We start from the raw sequence: 25,812 nt of genomic DNA, 5'->3' as shown, positions 1-25,812 counted from the left end.
GGTGTCAGCTGCGTCCAGAGGACTACCAGGGACTTGTTGACTCACTTCCACGGCATTTCAGTGCAGTTTGCAGGGCCAGAGGAGGCCCCACACGCTATTAGGTGACTATCCTATTACATTTGCTAAGTCAATGTAGAATGGTCATAAAATTGATCAACAATAACATTACATTGACCATTGTTTGTGATGTGCTTTGTGTATTCTGCTGCCATTTATCTCCGATAGATGGGTTTACTGCTGCATATAGAGTATAACAGCCTGCCTGAATATTGGCGGGAAGTAGCTGGGGAGTTAGATCTCTCTCTTCTTTAACATGCCATTCCTGTGGTTCATAAATTTTCTGGTAGTAATGGCACGTAACACACTGGATCATCATGGTATTCTAGCTTTTCGATAACTTCTCTGAGGCAGTCATTGGAATGAGCAGTGTGCACACTTAAACGGAATAATGACACAGGAGTGTTCGCAGCTGTATGCAGCCTGGACATTCTAGCTTTGGAACTTTGAACTGTTAGATCGACACCGTAGTACTTTTCGTTAAAAGTGAGAAAATATGCTGTTTTTTATTTTATCAAATATTTCATATGACAGCTTTGCTTTTAATTGCAACATTCATACTGACGTCATGTTGACCTATGTTGACTACAGTTGGGGAAACTAGGAGGACAGTCTTTCTGAGAATTGTGTAGCAAAGCACGTGTACATCAGCTAGTAATTTGATCGAAGTAGCATTGCGCTTTGCATATTGGCACGGGCGCTCGATGCAATATATTAATTTGCTAAGTAATGGCATCTGTGTGCATGACGGATTCACACGTGTGGAGCACGAGTTCATACTATTTTCGGAAGGCTCATTGTAGACCGATCATCTCACTCGCATACTTCCTCTGAGGGAAAAGAGATGTGTAATTTTTAGCCTTGTAGTCTCGTGTAGCAATAGTCTGGCTTTCCGGCAATATAAGTATTATAAATATATCATGATACAGTATTGCACAAGACATGTAGAATGAGCAGTTTTGACCGATTGTGTTTCCTGATTTTTGGTTTTGTGAAGTTGGCAGGTATGCTACTGAATCACATGGACAATTGAGAAACTATATGGCTAACTGCTTCTGATAGCTGATTAGAGAAAATTATTTCACACCAGCATCGTGCACCCTTTTTTGGAAGGGGTGTAGTCAGCACGACAAATCCTTTTGGATGTTCTTCTTGACTTTTTAGACTGGGCGTGTTATGTGTCACACTTGAATGTTTTCACGTAGGCTGAGTGAATCTCAAACTAGGGACCTCTGGGTAGGCAGCCACATTACTCCATACCCTCTGATTGCAGGTTTATGGAAATAATTGTACGTTTTGTTGAACATTTTATAATAGTCTGTAAAAGGGCAAAACATATTTTTTTCTGAGATTCAACGTAAAAAGTACCATAGCTGTAATTTTGATTTGTTTGGCCAGGGGCTCACTGTGATAGTAGAATTCATGAATTTAGACTTTTGTTGCATAGTCAAAACTCGATGCATCTCTCTTACGATAATAGCACACGGCAAAGTTTTATTTTATACTTTTTTTCCGTTACAATGAAAAATAAGGTAATTATCAGTGGTAGTCATCTGAATGTCCAAGTACCAGTCACTAGAGGTTTGGAACAATACAGCTTTATAATATTAGTGTTATATCACATTATACCACCTGTAATGAAATAAAATGATGCATGCGCAGCAGAAGCGCTGTGAACTGTACTGAACTACGGTGTTTTAACGCGTCACGCTGGTTTCCTAATCTGGAACGATGTGCCACCTTTCTTGCAGTCAGAGTTGCCATGGTACCATGGGGCAGCAGGGCAGAGTTTTGGGTGATGTGCTGTTGAAGGTCAGCCGTGGTGTCTATGCACATTACATTGGTATGTCTGTGGTAAGTTTCAGCGTTATCGGATGATGGAAGAGCAGTATTCTGTAATCAGTTTTTTTGTGCTCTGAGAACAATGGCTAATGTGCATACGGTTTGCCGCGTCATCAACAGCCGCTCTTCTATTATTCAGCACTTGTTCAATATTCGCTGCAGATGGACGCCTGGATCTTCGCTCTCACCTTTAGAACTGTTCAATCCACTGGTAAACGCTTCACTGTGGCACCCAGACATTTGAATTTGACGCCATCTGGCTGCCTGCTCGTCATTTTCGACGTTCCGTTTTACTCTAGGCCACTAGATGGCAGACCGAGTAAACCGAAACTCTCTTGGGCGTCTATGGCTGAGATTTAATTAATTTTGTCGGGTAAACACCAAATGTGTCCCCAGAGATCTTTTACATGTCGACATTGTACGACATGGAGTGTCGAATGGACTTTTGTCCGCCCCAAAAAATCAGACTACCTCTGCCGGGTTTGAACCCGCTATCTTGGGATCCGGAAGCCGGCACTCTACCACTGATCGACAGAGGCATTTTTTTAAGTGTAAATAAGTATTTAAGGAAGCAAGTTTTAATAACACAGCACACGACATTTTAAATTTTAGTGAATAGTGACTAACATAATAGGTTCTATTTATTACATGGTTTGAAAATTATTCTATTTTTAAAGTTTTTACTAAATGACATAGTATGTGTAAGTGAACAGTTTAGACATGAAATATTTTAATGATTTCAAGATTTATGGATAATTTGTTGAAGACAGTATAAAGTCCAAGGATTTAGCTTGATGTTTTGGCACCGCTGAAGAAGGGAGCAATAGCTTTCGAAACATGTACGGTAGATAATTGTAATAAAATGTAAAGTATTGACAATTCAAAAACGGAGGTAAGGTTATCCACCTGTTCAATACAACTTACAATGTGTTATCATTAAAATGTCACATTTTATTATTCCATTTGTTGGGTACCGGTTTCGGCATTATATAATGCCATCATCAGCCCAAGATTTAAGCAAGCAAGGACACTGAATAAAATGCATATATATGTACATAGATAGCTAGCAATGATGGTAGCATTACATCATAAAACATTTGACCGCATAATATCTCTAAAAACATATTAAAATTGTGAAATTCTGGAATTCTAGATTTAAGATAAGAGTTTTGTACATACATTTCAGTATATTCTTGTCACCCAGTAATGTTAATTAATGATTTCTATGTATTGAGCTACAGTAGCTGCTAAGTTACGTGAGATCTTCTTTTTTTCTTTTTACCTTCTATATAGTTAAATGATGTTTATTCTATTGCTCTTGAACACAATGTAGAGTTCTTGAGAACGTTCTTTCATGTAAGATTGAATCCTATATACATAGGTATCACATTTTTTAGTATTATTGTACAGTATAAAATGAAGAGAAGACCTTTATACATTCAATGCAAATAAAAAGTAGTTCCTCTTGGTAAAACTCAGATAGCCATTGTAAACTGGTCAGCTGTTTAGAGCAGGTGGACAGCTTGTTTTTAGTGTAATTGTTGTTGGAATCTTACTGATATGTCATATATAATAGAGGCTAAAATTTCAGTAATATCTTCAAATATAGGTGGGTTGAGGCCGAAGGTTGACTTTTTTTGAAACACGATGTTTCCAATGGTCAAACGTAACCTTAGAGGTTCTTAATTCAACCGGACCTTAAAGAAAATAATACCTGTGTAAGGATAACATACACGGATCAAGAAGGGTGTTTAGGCAATTTTTTGAAAAGAAAGAACAGAAACTCACCTCAAGCACCGCACTATCGATGAAAGGTTAAAACAGGACTGCCGAGCGATGTGTCAGACAACAAGCTGCATGCATCAATGGGGAAAGGGGCGTGCCTTGTAGGGGGAAGGGGAGGTGAGGAGACCTGAACAGGAGAGTAGGGGTCAGGAGGGCGTGGCCTAGACGGTTGAGGCGCTGGCCGGCCTTCTGACCCCAACTTGGCAGGTTCGATTCTGGCCCAGACCGGTGGTATTTGAAGGTGCTCAAATACATCGGCCTCTTGTTAGTAGATTTACTGGCATGCAAAAGAACTCCCGCTGGACTAAATTCAGGCACCTCAACGTCTCCGAAAACCGCCACTGAAATTGCTCACAGTCTGAGTAAAACCAAGGACAAATTTCCCCCCTTTTACATCCTGGGGTATACGAAATTCCCTGTACGTGCGGTAAGGTATATATCGGCCCAACATGCCAGTCCATTGATACCCGTATCAAAGAACATGAACGTAATATTCGTCTCAACCAACCAGACAAATCGGCAATATCTGAGCACGCTCTATCGTCGGGTCTTGATGTCGTGTTCCAGGATGCTCGAGCTCTTACCCACACTAGACATTACAGGTCCAGGATTATACGGGAAGCTGTGGAAATACGTAGAAATCCTAACAATTTCAGCATGGACACCGGCTATCAATTAAGTAATACCTGGTTGCCAGCCATTAAAAATTTACATAGGTAGTTCCCTTCCCTGCCCCCTTCACTATTGTTATTTCGTCTCGGTGTTTTTTCCAAATTGTACGTTCCTCATCGCCAGATGTTTCGTTCCAGGCTTGTGTCTATATCTTACGCCTGATATTGTTACGCAGAACACGTTACGCGAACCGCTTGGTCTGATTGTGAGGGTTCGGTCAGCTTCCGCTTCGAACACTAGCGTTGTGCCACCCCCTGGGGGCCATCTGTTGGTGAATGAACATACCCTTTACACTTCTAGTATAACGTTCAAAATTTCAAGGGGTCATTGTTTAAGAAGCCTTTCACAGTTTTCTGTGAAACGTTAAGAATTTCACCTTATTGACACGACATAAGCCCAAAAGTCTATACTGCATTATGTCTATAAGTACGGGCCATGAAAGCATTAATGGCATTGTTGTTATTATTATTATTATTATTATTATTATTATTATTATTATTATTATTATTATTATTAGATTTTCCTCCCCAGCTTTTTACATATCTCTGACAATGAGGTGAATAATGGACAACTTCCTCCCAAACTATAAAAGATAAATCCAGTATCTGTCCACCTGTTAGCAAAACCTGTGGAAGCTTATAACCCTGACGGCAAAGTGCCAATTGATGAGAACCTCGTGCTATGGAAAGGGTGGCTAGGGTGGTAAGTTTACAAACCAAGAAAACGATAGCTTTTCGGAATTGAATCATATAAATTATGCGAAGTCGGGACAGGAACATGATCTCCTTCCGTGTGTAACATAATGAACAGCTGTAAAAAACATAACACTGTGAGGACTGTAAATACTATCTGTATTGTAGTGTAATATAGTCCGTGTGGGTCACTTATGAATTGTAGGTAGGCTATATATACACTTGATCCCTCGAAAGCGCTAACGAACATAACAGAAGTTTTGTGAGTATTATAATTTATTCCAGTGTAAATTTTTTAAGTATATGTAAACTTCGTACATCTACAATTTACATATACATAAACATTTATTTCCTGGCAAGATTGATAGTAAACTGCCTAAAATATTCTGGTGAAAGTTACTGTATAAACGAAAACAAGACCTAAGAAATCTCAATGTCCCAGTGTGAAAGCACTTAGTACGTTTTTGCACAAGTTATTGAAAAATTAAAATAGAATTTTTCAACAATTAAATACATTGTCTTCAAATAAATATTTCTTTTAGAGCCCTTCAATAGTTCATTTTAGTCTAAGATTGTTTTTAATCAAGTATTCAAATATTTTCTATCAGGGAAATTGCTCCCCGCTTCAGGGGTTATGAAAACTGTGTCCTTAGCTACTTTCACCTTCAGGTTAAAATAGATGTTGGCATGTTTATTTGCTTGGTTGGCGTTAAGATTGCAAGAAATCAGCTTCATTTTCCGTATCAAATCCTATTTACAAAGACTTAATAACAATAAAAAAGTCTTTGTAAATAGGATTTGATACAGAAAATGAAGCTGGGTTCTTGCAAACTACAGTTTTCCCCGTCATCTTTCATTCCAGAAACACACTCCAGTGTCATTCATTAATCATTGCCCCAGAGGAGTGCGACAGGCTTTGTCAGCCGGCGCAATTCCTGTGCTCCCTGCTGGATGGGGGTTTGCTTTATTCCATTCCTGACCCGGTCGAATGACTGGAAAGAGCCTGTGGATTTTCATGCCTTTCAATTCAGTCAAGTCTGTATAGAGAATTTACTAAACAATGATCAATTTATAACTAGTTCTGTAAATAAGGTGGTATATGCGTACAACTTCATCGGTCTGGTTCAATCTTTACTTAACCTTCTATTTCTGTATTCTGAGCACCCTCCTGCCATTGCTCCCACCTGTTTGTAGCACAGTTATTCTCGCTATTTTCATGTCTGTTAGTTCTAATGTATGTATAAAATATCCTGTGTCCACCCAGCGTACACTCCCAAAAATCAAAGTTGGTCTGATAACGGTCCAGTGTAACAATATTTTTGTCCGGGAGCTGGCTTTCTTTTTGCAGAATACTGTCCATCCAAACTGCGAAGTAATTACTAGGGCTCGGGTGTTGAAGACCTATTGATTGCCGTAAAAAGGCCTAAATAATTTCCAAAATAGGACCTAAAAACTGTCAAAATTTAATCCAAATTCATTCTTAATTTTTAACCGTTTAAGTGCTGAGTTACCAGTTGACTGGTGTCTCAGTGCTGAGTTTTTTCATTCGTATGTAAAGATTTTTGTACTTTGTACAAAGTAAAGAGCCCAAAATAATATTATTTCCTAAAATCTGTAGGCAACTAATACATGTAACTTCTTAGAAGTACATACATTGATATTTTAAAATACTTACTAAACCTGGAATGTGGTGATAGTTCAATGTTTTCTACTGGTTGTTTGTGGTACCGATTTGTTCAACTATCTGCACCAGCTCCACTGGTACAAAACTTTTTAAGAAATCCGTGTTTCGGGTTGTCATCAAACACTACTTGTCTCTGAGTCTGTCACAGTTACTTCAAAGTCTGGTGGAGAAAAGTAAGCCCCCCGCCACAAAAATAGTGATAAAATGGCTTTTGAACTCGCCATGTTTTCCTTCTTTCGTTTAGGAGGAGGCTCTGTTTCTTTCTTGCATACAATATTTTCGGCACTCCTTGTATCGCTTTCACTTTTAAAATTGTTTAACAATTCATTAAAATCATCATCACTGAGCTCGATAGCTGCATTCGCTTAAGTGCGGCCAGTATCCAGTATTTGGGAGATAGTAGGTTCGAACCCCACTATCGGCAGCCCTGAAAATTGTTTTCCGTGGTTTCCCATTTTCACACCAGGCAAATGCTGGGGCTGTACCTTAATTAAGGCCACGGCCGCTTGCTTCCCACTCCTAGCCATTTCCTGTCCCATCGTCGCCATAAGACCTATCTGTGTTGGTGCGACGTAAAGCAACATGCAGACAGACAGAAATTACGGAAATTTAAAACGTGCATTTCCTTGTTACTGTGAACACGACTGATACAGAAATACCATCCTTTTTAAATTCTGAGCCGTGTTATTTTATATATATAGATTTTCCCGACAGATCATTGGAAAACAGTTCCTGTGCAATTTTATTGACGATTTTATTTATCCGTGTCCAAAATCACTACAATATATTTACAAATACTCTATTTACACTTTGTCTCTCCAGTATTCAACTGTCGAGATTGCACATTCATTGGCTTCCACCAAATCTACATGGTTTAGGCAGATTTCTACAGGTGAGATGGTATCCACGATCTTGCTTTTCACCACACTCACACAAATCTTGATCACCATACCCCCACCTTTTCAGGTTGGTTTTACAATGTGTCACTCCAGATCTTAATCTGTTAAGTGTCTTCCAATATCCGTACTGAAGATGTCCTACAGCTGGCTTCTCTTTCATGTCCCATAATCCTACAGGCGACTTCCTTCCCCAGAGCTCCTTTCGCCGAGATTCGGCTTATGATGGGATTGACGTTGTTGTTTGTAGGAGGCTCTTCCTCGATTTCAATCTTGATGGGTGGGCGTGAAGTCCAAACATTGGATGTCTTGGATCTGTTTCTTGCTTCTTCTCAATCTCTGCTGCAACTTGTCTCCTAACATCTGAAGGTGCTACTCCCATAAGTGGAAAGATCTTATTAACTGGAGTTGGTCGTCAGCAGCCTGTAACAATGCGACCTGTCTCATGGAGGTCAACATCCACTTGATTTGTATGAGCAGAATTCCTCCAGACTGGAGCAGCATACTCTGCAGCAGAGAAACACAGGGCAAGGGCAGATGTACGGAGGACATTAGGCTGTGATCCCCATGTTGTGTGAGTTTGCGAATGAGATTATTCCTGCTGCATACCTTCTGTTTGGTATCTATACAGTGCTGTTTATAAGTTAGGGCACGGTCCAACTTTACCCCTAGATATTTGGGTTGATCACAATGGTTTAATTTGTGTCCTTTCCAGGTCACATTCAACTCCTTTCTTGCTTCCTTGTTGCGCAGATGGAATGCACATACCTGAGTTTTCTCCAGATTGGGTTTCAGGTGGTTCTCATCATGGTAGACAGCTAGTTCCTCAAGAGCAGATGTCAGTTTTAATTCTATTTCTTTAAATGTCACTCCTTGAGCAGCAAGAGCTGTGTCATCTGCATAGATGAAAGCCCTTGCTCCGGTGTTAAGTGGCTGATCGTTGGTATAGTTGTTATATAACATTGGAGCCAACACACTTCCTTGGGGAAGGGCATTCTTTTGACATCTCCATCGGATTTTCTTGTCCTTCAGAGTGACAAAAAAGTCTGTTCTGGAGCAGGCATTGAATAAACTGTGTCAGTCGATAGTCTCTAGTTGTTGAATACAGCTTCCTCGTCATTCTCTTATGATTCACTGTATCATAAGCAGCTGTGAGATCATGAAAAGCAACTCCTGTTATTTGTTTCCTCTCATATCCATCCTCGATATGCTGGGTTAGATTAAGTATCTGACCAGAACATGACTTCCCCGGTCTGAAACCTGATTGTTCCTTTATCATCTTTCTGTCGATAGAATCAGAAATACGATTCAGTATCATCCTTTCCAGAATTTTGAAAAGATGACAGAGAAGAGATACGGGTCTGAAGTTTTTGGGGTCATTTGGCTCTTCCTGGTTTCAGCAAGGCCACAACTTTTGCTTTGCGCCAGATCTTTGGAATCAGCATTCTAGTCACACACACATTCATCAGTTGCAAAACCTAGTTGATAGTTATGGGGCCAAAATGTTTTATTTGCTCTGGTCTTATGTCATCCAAGCTGGCAGCTTTGTTATTTTTCATACATTTGATGGCAGTTCTCAGTTCTTCTTCTGTAAATGGTGTGCCAAGGTTGTCATTCTCTTCATACCGTTGGATTTTTATTTCTCTGAATCTCCTTGTGGTTTTGCCATTCAGCAATAGTTGATAGGCTATTTGATCAGGAGTAACTGACGATATCTCATTACTGTCAAAAATAGAAACAATTTCTTGCTCAGTTTTGTAGTTTTCACAGTAGTACTCTACTGCGTTAAGCCACGTTCCGCATCGGGTGAGCACTGGCTGAGGAGGAAGAGCAAGCGAAGGCGTCTGATCTTTGAATTTTGCCACCCTTAGTGGAGCCTTCATAAATATTTTCTTGAGGTTTGATATTAACCGGCCAACATCAGGAAAATTCTGCCGTATTTCTTCAGCAACTCTGCAATCTGTGAGCAAGACAATTTAAATGGACCAATTTTGGGTAAAGTACCTTAAGCCTCCTTGCTGCTTTCACGATGTATGGTCTAGCATCGGTTAGTAACATCAAGATTCGTTCTCCCTTAACTTCACCATCCCACAAAAGCTTCATGGCATTGTCAAAAAGTATTGCAATTGTGGAATGGTTAGCTGCACCTAGAACCTCCGAATGAAGTAAATATACATCGCCTGGACAATCCACGAGAAGCGTGCCAACATACCACAAACATCCGTAGTTTCATCAACGGATACCCAGACGCTATTGTTGTCTACACTAATTCTAATTTTTCGAAGTGCATCTTCATAACAGGAGGGCAAATAATTTTTTCGCAATGTTGCCTCGTCCGGGATCGACTGTGTTGTGTATTTTTAGTTAAGAATTTTCGGAAGTGGTCGTTGTTCACTTTGTTAAGCGGAATTTTGCTAGATACCAACATTTCGCACAGGTCTTTTGAGAAATCGGAAAGTTTGGTTGACGAAGATTTTGCTGTATCAAACAAAAGAGTCCGCCTGCTCTGTTCAGAAGACTTTTGATTTGTGCAGCTTTTATGCTTAGCCGTATCGCAGTGCCGTTGCACATTAAATCGCTTTATTGCCGCTACCTTAACTTCACACACTTCACAACAAAGAATTCTTCCGTCAGTACTGAACGTCTCTTCACCGAACTCTTTCACATACTGTCTTAACTTTACAGCTTTACTGTACTTCACTTTCGGCACGATGGGGTTCACTGCAGTTTGACAAGTGTGACCAATCTGTTGAAATCCGTTGGTAGTGAAAGAGCAAGGGAGCTTTAACTGGGCGAGATATAACATGGCATTTCCTTGTTTGCTAATTGCTATATCTACTGGAGTGACATCCTGTTGAAAGGCGGAAACACATAATCGTCATGTTGCGTGACCTCACGCGTACAGTGTCGCAATCTAACTTGTCCAGAAAGATGTGCTAAAGGACGTCCGTAGAGGAGGGCGTTCTTGGAATCAGGTCTTCTAAACCTGCTACCTGCCTGTTCCGGGAAAAGAAAGAAATATATATATCTAGTACACTTTGGAAATCCTGTGTTTGAAATTCGACCCTGTTAACAACGCCTCAATTTAAACAAAAATACTGAAATTATAACGAAATATGACCTTATATCACTGAAATGAGCAAAATATGACCCAAACAATAAAAATGCATTTATAGGCAAATTGCTTTAAGCGTGGTCAGGGACCCGTCATTCAAACTTATTTTTCAGATTTCGGGTAAAATGAGCTCAGGAAGAAAATATAACTTTTCCTTAACATCGGAACCTTAGATCAAAAATTAGATGGATGGGTTTTCCGGCGTTTGCTCTATTAACCAGCGTTTCGTCTTAGGTCTGACACTAGACTCTTCAGAGTGCGATGTGTCAGACCCTACCCACTGATGCTGGGGTGTATGCAGGTCAACGTATTTACAGTAGTATGTTTATAGCCTAACAGTCTTACTAATAAAAACACTTGTATAGTTGAATTGTAATAGATAGGTATATGCTACAATGTGTTCAGAAAAATTCTGAAGATCACAAATTCATAAAATAGCATTCGTACATGCTTCATTACATTCTCGCAAGTGTTTCCTATTTCCTAATGAAATAGGAGCCTTCCTGCCAATTTTGGTCCCAATAGGATTTGGTTGCATGGTCGACCACATTTCTTTAACGAAAGTTCAAGGAAAGCATACTTAACAAGCATAGCATCAGTGAACCTAGAACAGAAAGTCATTCCCATGAACATACATTGTGCACTGTCACACAGTCATCATTCTTCATCAGCTTTCATCATCATCTTCATTTCCCTTTATCCAGCTGTAGCCTGGTAGGGGCAAATATGGTTCCTCTCCACTTTCTTTGGTCTTTCCACCACTCCTCCTCCAAACACTTGTGTCTCAGTCCAGGTTTCTTTCTATAATACTGTGTTAGATTGTGTCCTTCCATCTCAATCGTGGTCGTCCACGGCCTCTCCGTTGAATTTGCATTTTTCATCACCCTTTTTGGTATTCTTTCCTCACTCGTTCGCTTTATGTACTTAAACCATCTTAGTCGACTCTTCTCTATTCTATCATTCATTTTTTCCACTCCAATTTCTTCCCAGATTTTCTCATTCGTTATTTTGCCTCTTCTACTCTTCTGTATCATACTCCTCAAGACCTTCATTTCAGCTGCCTGTATTTGACTCATCCTTTATCATTGTCCAAGTTTCTGCTCCGTAAGTTGTTATGGGTACGTAATACATCTTGTACAGGGTGCGGCAGAAATACCTGACGAATTTCAGAAGTAAATAACTCAGCAACGCAACAAGCCATTCACAATTTTGTTGCGCATTTTAAAAGAGCAGGGCTTGCCATATATGTCACATGCAGTAGATTGGAGCGAACTAAAGGTCGTATTGGCCACAGCTTTCAAACAGGTGTTATTGTCGTGGTGTGTGCGGCTTGGCCTTGGCCTTGAAGAACACGTGCATCGCCTCATCCGGGCTAGTCAGTCAACCAGTCGGTAGCATGGCGTGGAGTGGTGAACACCGTTGTTTTGTGATTAAGACTTATTTCAAAAATGCCCACTCTGTTACCACACACAGCGTTTGTTTCGCAGACACTTTCGCTTAGATCGACATGAGAAAGTTCCGAGCAGGAACAACATTCTGTTATCTGTGAAGAGTTTAAGAAAAAGTTGTTTGTGTGTGAAAACGAAGCCGCCTGGTAGGCCTCGTAGCGTCTGAACGCCAGATACCGTCCATGCAGTGAGACGCCGTTACGCAATCTCCTCCACGTTCGGTGCGTAAGCATTCACGTGCTATGGGACTCTCGGATCGCACCGTAAGGAGGATTTTACACGAAGACATGAAGTTCCATCCGTACATACTCAAGCGAGTCATGCGGAACTTTGGGGAGAGGCTTCAGAGGTGCATCGAACAGGACGGTCTGTATTTGGATGACATTATTTTCAAAACGTAGTGTGTATGTGTATGTGACGCAAATGGTAAACACTACTCTTTCCAACTGTTCAATAAATATTTAAATGGCTTATTGCGTTGCAGAGTTACTTACGTTTGAAATTTGTCAGGTATTTCTGCCGCACACTGTACGTAGTTTCCTTTGCTTCCATTGGTACATCTTTGTCCCATAACATGTTTCTTACAGTATGATAGAAACAGCTTCCAGCTTGAATCCTCTTACTAATTTCAGTATCCAGTCGAGCATTCTCCATTAATTCACTCCCCCAGGTATTTGAACGTTTTCACTACATCCAGGGGCTTGTCTGCAAGTCTAATCTGACATTTCCCTTTATTTCTTCCCTCTAGTCATAAGAGTTTTACTCTTTTCTACACTTATTTTCAATCCACATTCTTCGATCTTCCCATTCATCACATCCAACTGTTCTTGAACCTTCATGCCCTCTTCTCCCCAAATCACAATATCATCTGCAAATAACATTTCTCATTTCTCTTCCTCCATATGTTTCTTTTGCTGTTCTCATGATGTCGCCATTCTTTGGATAAAAGGCAGGTCCACAAGAAAGTTTTGGGGTTGGAAGTGTTTGTTGCAGATCCAATCCTTGTTCAGGGTTGCTTTTAGCTTGTTCTACTTAAAATTTCAAGCTATCTTGTCATTCCTTTTCGTTTGGCTAAGTGATTCTTATGTGCTGTAGTGAGTTGGCCGACACACACCTTGTACGTATCAGATTTCAAATCCAATAAATAATATTCTGCGATATTTGTCTCAACTGATTGGAACTTTTCCATTTTAATTCTCAGCCCCACAGTAACGTGATTGGTAACGACAGATGGATTTTATATGTTCGTGAACACCAGCCGCAACACTGTATGATTCACGCTTTCTACGTTTATCAAGCTTCGGGCTTTGTCATTCCAGAACCAATCGTACGTTGAATATTCTTCTATCTACCAAATGATTTGTGCTGCCATGTATGGAAGCAAACTCTTGTATCTTTTACTTCGACGTGAGGTGTCGGCATTGGATCTCTTCTTGGGATAGATCTGCTTGGGCTTCGTAGACTTAATACAGAAGAGGTAGGCATTCTCAATATTGAAATCTCCTAAATTCCAAAAGCTATGAAAAATATCACTCGCTTTACCCTTTTAAGGCGACCTGCTTGCCTTTTTACACTTGCACTTAGGAATTACCGTATAATCCCGAATATCACCCGCACTTTTTTCCCCAAATTATTGGTTCTAAATCTTGGGTGCGGATCATATTCAAGCCGTTCATTCTCGTAAATATTTACTACATTTACATGGCGTATTGAAACAGATTTGAATACAGTTACCATACTCAATTTACCACATGTAAACGGGCATTCAAGTCTTATTTGTGTTTTAGTTGCGTTCTAGAAAACAAGATTGATTTTTGTCAAAACAGTTACAGTGGCATATAAACGCAAAATGTAATGAAATACGGTAAATCAAAGCATATGGGTAAATACGAAAGCCGCTGCTGCGGATGCTCGATCGTCATTTGTTTCACAAGTGTTGCTGGCATGCTCGGTGCGCGAATAGCTGATCACGTGGGATATCGTGCTTTGCAAGAGTTGAGACTGTAGGTTACGGAAGTGTACCTCGCTCACATTCGAGTTTCGCATCTGTCCCGTGAAAGTGCTGTCTCGATAGTAAGCGTTGGATTCAAAACGGCATTTGCGGTTATTTACTGTGTGTGAGAAACAAAGTTGTAAGCGAATCTGAAATATACGGAAATTGTGCCATTGGCAGCAGGTATGATATTGATGATTCGTGTATTCGTGATTGGCGGAAGAAGGAAAACTTCTAAAAAGTAACGGTGATCTCAGAGCATTCCGCGGGCAGAGTACAGTGTTTCCGGAAATTGAAGAACGGCTCCACAACTTTGTGATAGAAAAAACATGAAGGATTATCACGTGGTGAGTAGCAAGATTAAAAATGACAGCCAATATTGCAGTATTTCGATCCAAGCTAGGCAGCCCAATATGTTTTTTACTTTAACAATCATGATCATTTTATTTTACTTCATCAATATTATTTTATGTAATGTAATAATTGATCTTCTACTGAAGATGGCCTTGAGATTAGGCTGAAACATGTATAGACATTGTCGCATCTAACAGATGGTTTGTTTTGTGTTGAAAAGGAGGATCTTATAAATACTTTTTATTTGTAAAGTGAAAGATAGTGTGTTTCTAGTGAAAAGTGTTGATTGAAAGCACTAGAGATCTCAAAAGATCTCAAAATACAGGGTTTTACTGCAAGCCACGGATGGATCGGAAACTTTTATCGGAGAAAGGGATTGTGCATTCTGAGTCGTACGTCTATTTCTCGTCTCCATGGGGCGTATGAAGAAAAATTAATGGCCTTTCAGCGTCACATTACTCATTTGAGGAAGCAAATTTCTTATTTGCTGTCGCAAATTGGGAATGCTGGCCAGACACCTGTCAATTTTGAAATGCCGCTGGAAAATACAGTGATACAAAGGGTTCTAAAAGTGTAACCATCCGAACAGGTGGTAACGAAAACGATGCACGGTAATGTTGTGCATATTAGTGGATGGAACCAAACTCCCTCTATATGTGGTTCTGAAAAGGAAAACATTTCCAAAAGAAACTTGCCATCCGGTGTTGTTAGAACACGTGAGTTCGGCTGGATGGACAGTGCGTTAGTTGAGGACTGGGTGAAGTGCGTTCGGCAATGTCGCCCGGGAGCTTTGTTAAAAAAACGAAACATGCTTGTGTTGGACAGTTACCGAGGACATACAACTGACGCCGTAAAAGATGATGAGGAAAGGAAAAACAGATTTTGCGATAATTCTTGGAGGACTCGCTTCTGTTCTACACCAGTTGGATGTGTGTGTGAACCGGCCTTTCAAAACTGCAATGAAACAGTTGTACACCGAATGGATGCCTGACGGTGATCACGCATTAACACCAACCGGACTATTGAAGAGGCCTGAAGTGGGACTAATATGCAGCTGGATCAGGACCGCAATGATATAGTGTCCAAAAGCTTTAAGAAATGTGGAATTTCAAATTCAGTGGACGGTAGTGAGGACGACTATTTGTGGAAATATGCCAGCAACGAAAGTTCCTGTGATGTAACTTCGGATGACGACGGTGAATTGTGAATGATCTGAGTATTAGACGGATTTTATTTACGATTTTTGTGATGATTTTATTAATTGTAAGCTGTTTCAATTTATATTGGTGATATATTTGAAGAAAATTAAATAGATATGTAAGTTATTGGTACTTCCTTGCTCCAAACAAGTTTTCTTAAACTTCGGTAGAATGCATTACCCTGCTGTACCCTCCTGCTAATCTCCATGCCCACCCTAGCATTTTGCATTAATTCATTTCCTAGGTATTTAAAGCTGTCCACAATTTCCCCAACTCTGACTTCCAATTTTCACAGTGCCCTTTCCATGCCTTTTCCCTATCAATATCACCATAGTCTTGCTTTTCTCTGTACTGATTTTCCTCCCATACTTCTCAATTTTTTTGTTCAGTACATCTAATTGTTGTTGGTCTTTTTTGTTGGTCTTTCCCCAGATCACATCATCATCTGCTAATAGCAGTATCTTTATCTCCATAGGCTTCCTTTGTTTCCTTTACAATTCCGTCCATGATCATGATAAAACGAGGTGACAGCACACTCCCTGTCTTAGTCCAGTCTTATTCCTAAATTATTCTGTCTTTCCAACTTGGGTCAGTACTCTGCTAACACAATTGTACATTGGTGGTGGTGATTACTGTTTTAAGAAGAAGTACAACTGGGCAACCATCCTCTATACAACAGTAATCAGAGAGAAAACGGGAAGGGATCCGACACTTCGAAAAATGAATGTATTGGCCAAACGAAGACAAGGGCCTCAAAGGGCATGAAAATGAAAGACTCCCTAAGCCTCCATATGTAGTACCGTCGGGATCTGAAAAGAACAAGAGTTGACCAAGGGTGGTCGGATAGGATAGATGAAAGTGAGGAGCCTGGCACACGTAAGTGGAAGCAGTGCTAGGACTCAGCTGAGGGCCCCGTGGTCACCAATCCACGCTCCAAAGTTCAGTGCCCCTGAGGCCCCTTTTAGTCACCTCTTACGACAGGCAGGGGATACCGTGGGTGTTATTCTACCGCCCCCACACACAGGAGGAAATTGTACATTGCTTGCACCATTTCTAACATTTCTCTTCAGAGTCTCTTAATCATGGTTTCCCCAACCTTCTCTCTGGGTACACTATCATAATATGCCTTTTCTATTTCTATGAAACTCATGACCAGATCCTTTCCATATTCCCAGTTCTTTTCCATCAGCTGTCTCACGCTAAAGATTGGGTCCACTGTAGATCTTCCACTCCTGAAGCCATATTGTTCCTCTTCTAACTCTCGTTCAATCTTTCTTCTCATTCTTTCTAATATCCTTTCCAGTATTTTAACTATATGTGATATAAGTGTGATTCCTCTATATAGTTAGCACTAACTTTCTTGTCCCCTTTCTTAAACACTGGTATTATCCCTCTTTCCAGTCGTCTGTACACGTTTCCATATACACTTTACTAGTCGGTACAACCATTGCATACCAACAGGTCCAGTAGCCTTTATCATTTCCACACTGACTTCATCCATCCCTGTTGCTTTTCCCATCTTCATCTTTTGTACCGCTAAACACACAGCTCATCCTTAATAAATTTATATTGTTTACAAAATTCTACTTATAATATCTCTTGTACTTACATAGTCAACTCACATACAGTATGTGGAATTACTTCAAATGATACTATACAACTGGTATAAGATTAAAATTTACGTTTGCATTTATATACTTTTTTTTACCCATTCTGGAACCTAAGTAGCATAACAACCTGCTGCGTCTTAACCAGAGCCCCTTTTGCCACCACTTTTCAGAGTTCCTGAAGGGCCTTCACAGCTACCATAGTGGTCCCAGGGCCCTCGAAGTCCCCACTGTACTTCACCCCTACAGGCAGTCCCCTACTTTGGCTGTCCAAACTCCTTAGACCAAGGGATGGAATTAATTTATTCACACACATTTTTTTATTTACATTAACCTGCACTGGTCAAATGCCCTCTAACATTTCATTTATTTTCTCTGTTGCTGTTTAGTCTCTTCTTGAATATCTCTACAGATTTTGGAAAAAGATCAAACACTACCCATCGTAAACTGTTCCACTCCTTCACACCCTTCCAAATGAATGAAAATTTACCCCAATCGTTTCTGCTAAAATTCCTTCTAATTTTATATTTGTGGTCAGTCCTGCCGATATAATTATTTTCCAACTGAAGCTTCTCACAAGTATCTCCCCATGCTGCTTCTCCTGTATAGGCTCTGTATAATCCGATAAGTCTCCCTTCTCTTACTTAAAGTTTCCCTCCCTAGTTCCTTTAACATTTCTGATACACTACTCTTTTTCCTGAAATCCCCTGTTACAAATCTTGCTGCTTTCCTCTGCACACTATCTATTTCTTTTATTAGGTATTCTTGGTGAGGATCCCAAACACCGTTTGCATATTCCAGTAATGGACGAACCATACTTAAGTAACTTTTTTCTTTTAATTCCTTGTTGCATCCTTTAAGTAGCCTCATTATGACATGTAACGATCTGTATGCTTTCCCAACAAAGTCATCACATGACCCTTCCACTGCAAATTACTTTCAAATCTCACGCCTAAGTATTTGCACTTGCCATCTTTTGGGATAACTACCTCATCCACAGTATATTCAAATTCAGTTTTAAACTCCTGTTTGTAAAAGTTGTAACAGTTGATTTTCCTCCATTAACCTTCATATTATTCTCTTCAACCCATTGTTGGATACTCTCAAGGTCCCTTTGTAATTCTGAACAATCCTCAATGGTATTTATTTCCCTATAAACAATTATGTCATCTGCATGCAATCTTATTTTTGATGTTATATTATTCCCTAAATCATTTACGTATATTAAGAAAAGTAACGGACTGATTATACTACCCTGTGCAATTCCCTCCCAAACTTTCTTTTCCTGCGATACATTATTTCCTACTTTGACTTTCTGAACCCTTGAATTTAGAAATGTTTTTATCCAATGTGTAACCCTTACATCCAATCCTATTCCCTCCAATTTCTTTAATAATATTCCATGTTCCACTCTATCAAAGGCTTGGAAAGATCTATGGCTATGCAATCTAACTGGCCTTCTCCTACCATCTTCTTATATCTCCGTTTGCTGTTGAGATACTTCCTTTTGCTTTCTTCTGTTTGATCTCGGTTCCATTCTCGCCAGGCTGTCTTCTTTTCTTTCACCACTTTCCTAACTTCCTCATTCCACCACGTGTCTCCTTTTCTTTCACTCTTGTAGATGTCCTGCCACAAGCACACACTGCTGCACTAACAAGTGCCTTTTTTAAAATTGTCCCACTCCTCTTCTACATTTTTCACTTTAGTTACTGGGATTTGTTGCTTCAATCTCACCTGAAAATTTTCATGTACATTTTTGTCTTTCAATTTCCATACTTTTATTTTGCTTTCTCTTGCCTCTTTTAGTTTTTCCATTTTTCCCAACTGTAATTTTGCTAGCACAACTGTATGGTCCCTATCAAATGCTTCTCCTGGTAAAGTTGTCACATCCATCAACTTCCTGCGATTTGTCCTTTCCACCAGAAAGTAGTCAATTACTAATTTTGTTCTTCTGTCATCCCACCCATATCTCGTAATTTTCCTGCTGTTTTTCTTTTGAGACCATGTACTCCCCACTACTCCGTATTTTCTTGCATAATTAATGCCCTTGCATAATTTACGCATCCCAATATTTTTGGGCCCAAACTGGAGAAAAAGAAATGTTCACGTATTTGACGCACTCACTTCTTTGAACATCAATCACGCCGCTTTGGATGCATTTCGAAATAAAGATGTTGAGTGCTCAAGTAACTGGCTTCCTATCGCGAAATCAGGCATTCCAACTACTGGGCAACGTGCTGTTATAGTCTATAGGAAATACCACTGCGCGAATTCAGGGAGAGAATCAGCGCAGAAGTGACTAGTGACACACTATTCCAGTGTGGTGCAAACACTTTTTGTGTGTGTTTCTGGTTTTCTGTGATCTCTAAATTGTTTGTTAGTCCACAGTGAGTAAGAATTAGAGTAATGCTGCATCATGTAAACTCGTGGTGATCAATTACACTGAAACATACGGGCATAGGGCAGCGGGCCGCAAGTGTTCAGTGTCCAAATGCCACTCGTGCTACCGCGGCAACAGGGAAGCGCACTTCAAGCGACCAAAAAGTCTTGCAAAGCATTTCACGGACCGAAAGGCAGCGGGTTTCCGAAAATAGAGGAGGATCTGCTTAAATATATGATTTTGTTACGCAATGTTGGATATGCCGTTTCTCACAAAATGCTGTATGTTAAAGGACGGGAAATAGCTGCTGCACATGGAATCAGTGTCTCGGATTTGAAGGATAGCCACAGCTGGATGATTAATTTTATGAGGAGAGATAGTGTTTCTCTTCGACGAAGAACAATATTAATGCCAAAATTGCCAAATTATTTAATTTATAAAGTAATAGATTTTTATTGCTTTGTTATCGAGAAGCGTAAAATGAATGAATATTTGATCTCCCAAATAGGAACCGCAGGTCAGACGCCAATCAGTTTCCATACGCTACGAAGTCGAACAATCGATAAGAAAGGGACATTGAGTGTTATCGTCTCCACTAACGGAAGCGAAAAATAACGATTTATTGCAATGCTTGCTGTAACAGCTGATGGCAGATAGCTTCCACCTTACGTTGTTCTAATACAAAAAACAATGCCTAAAGTAAAATTTCCGCATTTGTATCTAAGAAGAAAGGGAGTTGATAGACACATCACTCGTACAAGATTGGATACGAACAGTTTGGCGAAATCTAACAGGGTTCCTCCTTCGATGCCTGGCCCTTCTCGTGTTGGGACAGTTTTCTTTTTGTTTTTGCCGGTGTGTCATTATTTACTTGCATGAATTGTACTTTTATTAGTTCAAGTTTATTTCACTTCAGGTCATATTGTCAGCTCGTAACGGGAAGAATGTTTTCGAGTGTCGGTACTTCACACCCACCGTATCAAACTTACCTGATGTCTAACTTACCTTATTTGACTTGGGAGAAAAAATCTCACGCGGAAATTTTACGCCAAATGACGATAACCGCAAATGAGTTGAACAAATTGTTTATATTTTATTTGATGTGTCTTTTAAATGTAAATGAATTGTAAATAATTTTTAAATATCTGAATTCCTTGAATAATTTACGCATCAGAAGTTTTTGCCTGTATTTTTCGTCCAAAAAGTGTGTTAATTACGCAAGAAAATACGGTAAATCCATTCCTTTCACAGAAGTCCACTACTTCCTCTCCTTCACAATTCTCTTTCCCGTATCCATATGGTCCAGTGACTTCTTCCTTTCTTTGTCTCTCGTTTCCAACCCATGCATTCAGATCTCCTCTGTGGATCAGTGGTAGAGTGTCGGCCTCTGGATCTGAAGATAGCAAATTCAAACCCGGCAGAGGTAGTCGGATTTTTGAAGAGCGGAAAGAAGTCCATTCGACATTCCTTGTCGTACAGTGTCGGCATGTATAAGATCTCGGGTGACACATTTGGTGCTTACCCGACAAAATTCATTATTAAATCTCCGTCATAGACGCCCAAGAGAGTTTCGGTTTACTTTATCTGCCATCTAGTAGGCCTAGAGTAAAACGGAACGTCGAAATTGATGAGCAGACAGTCAAGTGGTGTCAAATTGAAATGTCTGCACACAGTAGCTGAGGCCATACGATTATTATTATTATTATTATTATTATTATTATTATTATTATTATTATTATTATTATTATTATTCCCATAATAACCACTTCCATACCTGAAATTTCTCTTTCTACTTTCTCCAGGAATTCTTCAATATCTTCCTATTTCCTGTCTGTGGTGCTTACACTTGTATGAAGTCCATCACTCATTCTTCGTCTTTAGTCTCATCTTCATTATTCTGTCACACATTCTACCACTTCATCATACTCCTGCAGTTGACTTTGAAATGATTAGTCTCACTCCGTTTATTGCCTCTTGCCTCGCCTTTCCATTTCACTTCACTCTGCCCTATCATTTCCACCTTCTGCATAAAATCTACTACTTCCTCCGCCTTTCCTCTCAGGTTCATAAGATTTACTATTGCTATCTTGGTGTTGGTTACTGTTCGCCCGTTCCTCACAGTTCCTCCAGTACCCTGAGAACTGCACGTCGCCTTAAGCAGGGGATGCCTTAACCTTTTCTGAGGTTGATTGACTAGTACAATATCCCATATTGTTACGATGGGGTTGCCATTCCTAATGGCACTTTATACCTACTGCCAGGTGTTATTCTAGGCTGCTCCACTGGAGTACAGACGCCTTCTGTAGCTGCTCGTCCGTAGTGCAGACGCTAGAAGTTTCCCTCTTCAACCACTGATGCCGTTGGAGAGAGGGTGTCCCAGTATTTTAAAGCCCCAGGAACTGGGCTGCCTGTTAGTCTGCGGGTTGTATTCGGTATTTCAACCAGCCCTACTAAATTGTAGGGTCCCCTTATCTGTAACCCGGGGTTAACAGGCTCCCCTGATGGTATCTCTTGTTGTATGACTCGCATATGGGGCAGCAAGATTTTTCCTTTTCTTTCTTTTCATTTCTTTGATGCATTTCTCTTCTTCCAGCGGGCAGAAGTTTTTGTAGGTCTAGTAGCTTCTTCCTGATATTAAGAAGTTGAACTGAATGAAAAATTAGGTTATGATGATGCCTTGCCAATAAGCTGCTCTTTTGCTACATGAATTTCTTGGCTTCGAATGCTTTCTTGCAATTTTACTATAAATTCAGCATCAGTGTAATCCTATGCCACAATGCATAATCATTTTCATTAACTTACCTCAACATTATTTTCTGTTGAATCTGTGTCTTCCAATTCATCTGAACTTCCTGCACTAAAATAAGTACATTCCTCATCACATAAACTTCCTTTTCAAGAACTGCAATTTTCTGTGGTTCCTCACTTGCCCATCTTGAATTCAAGTAGTATAAGATTTTCTAAACAAAAAAGTTTCAGTGTTACACAGAACTCTAATGAATTTGCCATCTGTTGTCACAACTTGACACTACTTGAATAATGGGAATTATGAATGCGATGGCCATAATGTGGCATAGGACTGTCTGGTCCCAAGCCCTTCAGTTATACATTCAGTAAACCCTGTATAAGCATTGCAGTAATAAACGTGTGTGCATTGTATACCTTTGTTCCAATCCGTAGGGTTAGCAGTTCAGTGGTGTGTTTCACTGCCTTTATGATCTCTTTTGCTGGTTATCCATATATAAATTTAATGTTATTAATTGAAATAAGCCTCCGTGGCTCAGACGACAGCGCGCTGGCCTCTCACCACTGGGTTCCGTGGTTCAAATCCCGGTTACTCCACGTGAGATTTGTGTTCGACAAAGCGGAGGCGGGGCAGGTTTTTCTCCGGGTACTCCAGTTTTCCCTGTCATATTTCATTCCAACAACACACTCCAGTATCATTTCATTTCATCATCTATCATTCATTAATCATTGCCCCGGAGGAGTGCGACAGGCTTCGGCAGCCGGCACAATCCTATCTTCGCCACTTCATTCATTCCATTCCTGCCCTGGTCAAATGACTGGAAACAGGCTGTGGATTTTCATTTGTTATTACTTGAAGTAGGTGAATGATGTTATGCACATAATTTCAAGCCACATCTAATGCCATTAAAAAAATTAATGTTAGATAGTAATTGAGTGAAAATTACAATATACCGTAATGGAAAGGTACGTCAAATGAAGTATCTCCATTACATGGAACTTATTGTGTCAGAACTCCCATTTCATCTTTATTATGTCTGTAATTTTTTCATTGTTGGTAAAGAAGCTTTTTGGCTCAACGTAGATATGTTTGATTTTAAATTTATGTGATAAAAAGAATTCTCTATGTGTCCTTTACAGTCATGTTCAGAGATTTGTATGTGCAAGCACGAAAAAGTCAGTCATTGGCCAACATCTTTACTATTGACATCTGGGGGGTCAAGGCGAGGCAAATAGTCTTTGAATATGGAAGTTATTTTTAAAACAGTCCCTAGTCCTTATCTCACTTAATTCTTAATTTATGACAAGAAGAATGTCTTGTTTAGGTTTCACGCGTAATTTTGCTGGCTGGTTGATTTGCAAGTAGGGATCTCTCAAACAGTGCGAGTTTAATTCTTCAGACAGTTGTATGTAGTGCAATGTTCATTTTATCAGTATAATATTGATTAATTAAAAATCAGCTATAAATGTACAATTCTTGAGGACAAGGGGATTGTGTTTGTGTAGTTTCTGAGTGTGTGCTCGTGTGTGGGGGTTCTTAGTTCAAGGAGCAAATGCAGAAAAATGCACAATGGATCCTCAGATTACAAAGAAACATTCCATAGTAATAATTATGTCACTGATAATAATTACTAACTTCGCTCGCAAGATACGGAGCTACCTCTAGGATCTTTCGTTAAGTCATTTCTTACTCTGTTAATGAGAATTTGTAAATCGATATTTCATTTTAAAATTTCGGTCATGTAGGAGAAAGTGATCATCTCGCGTCAGTGTGTTATTTTACGAACATTTCCAGCCTCCTTAATCTCTAAAGGTTCTGTTCTCTGTGTTTAAAATATCGAGATCATCAACATTATTCCGTTCTTTCAATGTGTGCTTAATGGATAAGTCAGATATTTTACCACGATTATGTTACCGTGGACAGTAAATACCAGTAAAATCAACTGATCACTTGTTTCTTTTTAGTCACTCGCTGCTATACAATGTTTGTGCAGGGGTCCTCGTCTGTATAAGCAATTCAATAGATAACTGTAATGGGTGTATACACGAGAGGCTTATATGTGGTTTATTAGTAACAAATTGTACATAAATGGGTCTATAAACCTTGTATTAAAGTTATGCACTGTTCATTAGTAAGATGTAAATCACTGTGTTTACTAAGTAACCTTGTGCCGCAGTGAGATCCCAGATTCACTAAACCTCCCCCAAACCATAACATCACACTTGTTTGAGCCGAGTTGTCCAGTCACTCGACGTGTATTTGAATTGTAGCGAAGTCCCATTGTTGACTAGTCGTATAACGTCCATCCTACTACATGCTACTCGCAGCTTGCTGCGGAGACAACACAATCGACAGTCTTGCTATTCTTCAAAGCTCGGCTCAGGCTGCCCATCACTGCGAAAACATAGTTTGTGGGACGCTGTTGTTGTTGTGCTGTAGTGTTATATATGGTTTTCCTTTATTTTTACTTGATTGTGTATCCATGCTACAAAAGAGTAATATTGTTGCTGTATGGAAACCTCTATCTGACAAGGGCACCATTGGAGCAGTGTGGTTTGTGTGATCCCAGATGCCCCCAAGCGTAACATGATACTTGTAGAATGTATATTCCCGCTTGAACTCCAGTTTGTGTTCTGAAACTAATTCTGTTCATTGCATTTAGGGTGATGATGATGATTACGATGATGAAGATGATGATCCAAAGAAGAAGAAAGGAGTTGGTGCAAAGGACAAGAAAGAAAAGCAAAAGAAGAAAAAGTAAAGACTTGATTTTGTATTATGTTTTGTTGGTGTAAATGAAGGTAAAAGTGTAAATATTTCCAAGTACCACTGCCAGAAACTTAGTCTTGTCCTTATCAAACTTCATGTCAAATTTCTGTGGTAGTGGAGATCTCGGAAACTTGGACATCAGGAAATACGTTTACCGTGAGAAAAGTTCATGCATTTTTTGTTGTCCTGTTGTGCAGCTGACTGTTTTATCGGTTATTTTAAAGCTCTCTGTTATTCTTGTGTAAGGTGGTTGTACTTGTGAAGCTCATCATTACTTGAAGTTGTACTTTTTGTAATGTATTCGTACTGTATTGTCATAATTATATGTCTTATTTCTTAACTTTTACTTGTGAGTTTATTTTATACATGTGCGTTCCTGAGTGGAGCTCTCCTGAGGATTGTAGCCGCATTACTTTTTGTGTAATCCAGCCATATTAGTGACTCTTTGAAGAAGTAAGTAGTTGCTGGAACCAATTTGCATATCGTTTCCACTGAAAATCATGGAAGCTTCAGTTCTCTCATTTTGCTTGCCTCACTATTTGTTTAAAAAGTTTGCAACTACAATTCACTGCG

The 25,812-nt window shown here is 39.7% G+C and overlaps 1 protein-coding gene across 2 annotated transcripts in view; it reads left to right on the top strand.

Annotated features, from left to right (window-relative positions):
- The window catches only part of LOC136877204 (nucleoplasmin-like protein), a 177,303-nt gene extending 151,718 nt beyond the window's left edge, over positions 1-25,585 (top strand). For both annotated transcript variants that reach the window (XM_067151030.1, XM_067151029.1), the window contains exon 6: positions 25,133-25,585. In XM_067151030.1, coding sequence (XP_067007131.1) covers positions 25,133-25,231 — 99 coding nt within the window. In that variant the 3' untranslated portion in view covers positions 25,232-25,585. The remainder of the gene's footprint in view (positions 1-25,132) is intronic.
- Positions 25,586-25,812: the final 227 nt, after the last annotated feature.

Source organism: Anabrus simplex, chromosome 7, assembly GCF_040414725.1.
Source record: "Anabrus simplex isolate iqAnaSimp1 chromosome 7, ASM4041472v1, whole genome shotgun sequence".
Lineage (NCBI taxonomy): Eukaryota > Metazoa > Arthropoda > Insecta > Orthoptera > Tettigoniidae > Anabrus > Anabrus simplex.
The sequence above is the reverse complement of the archived record's forward strand: the minus strand, read 5'-3'. Positions and strand labels throughout refer to the sequence as shown.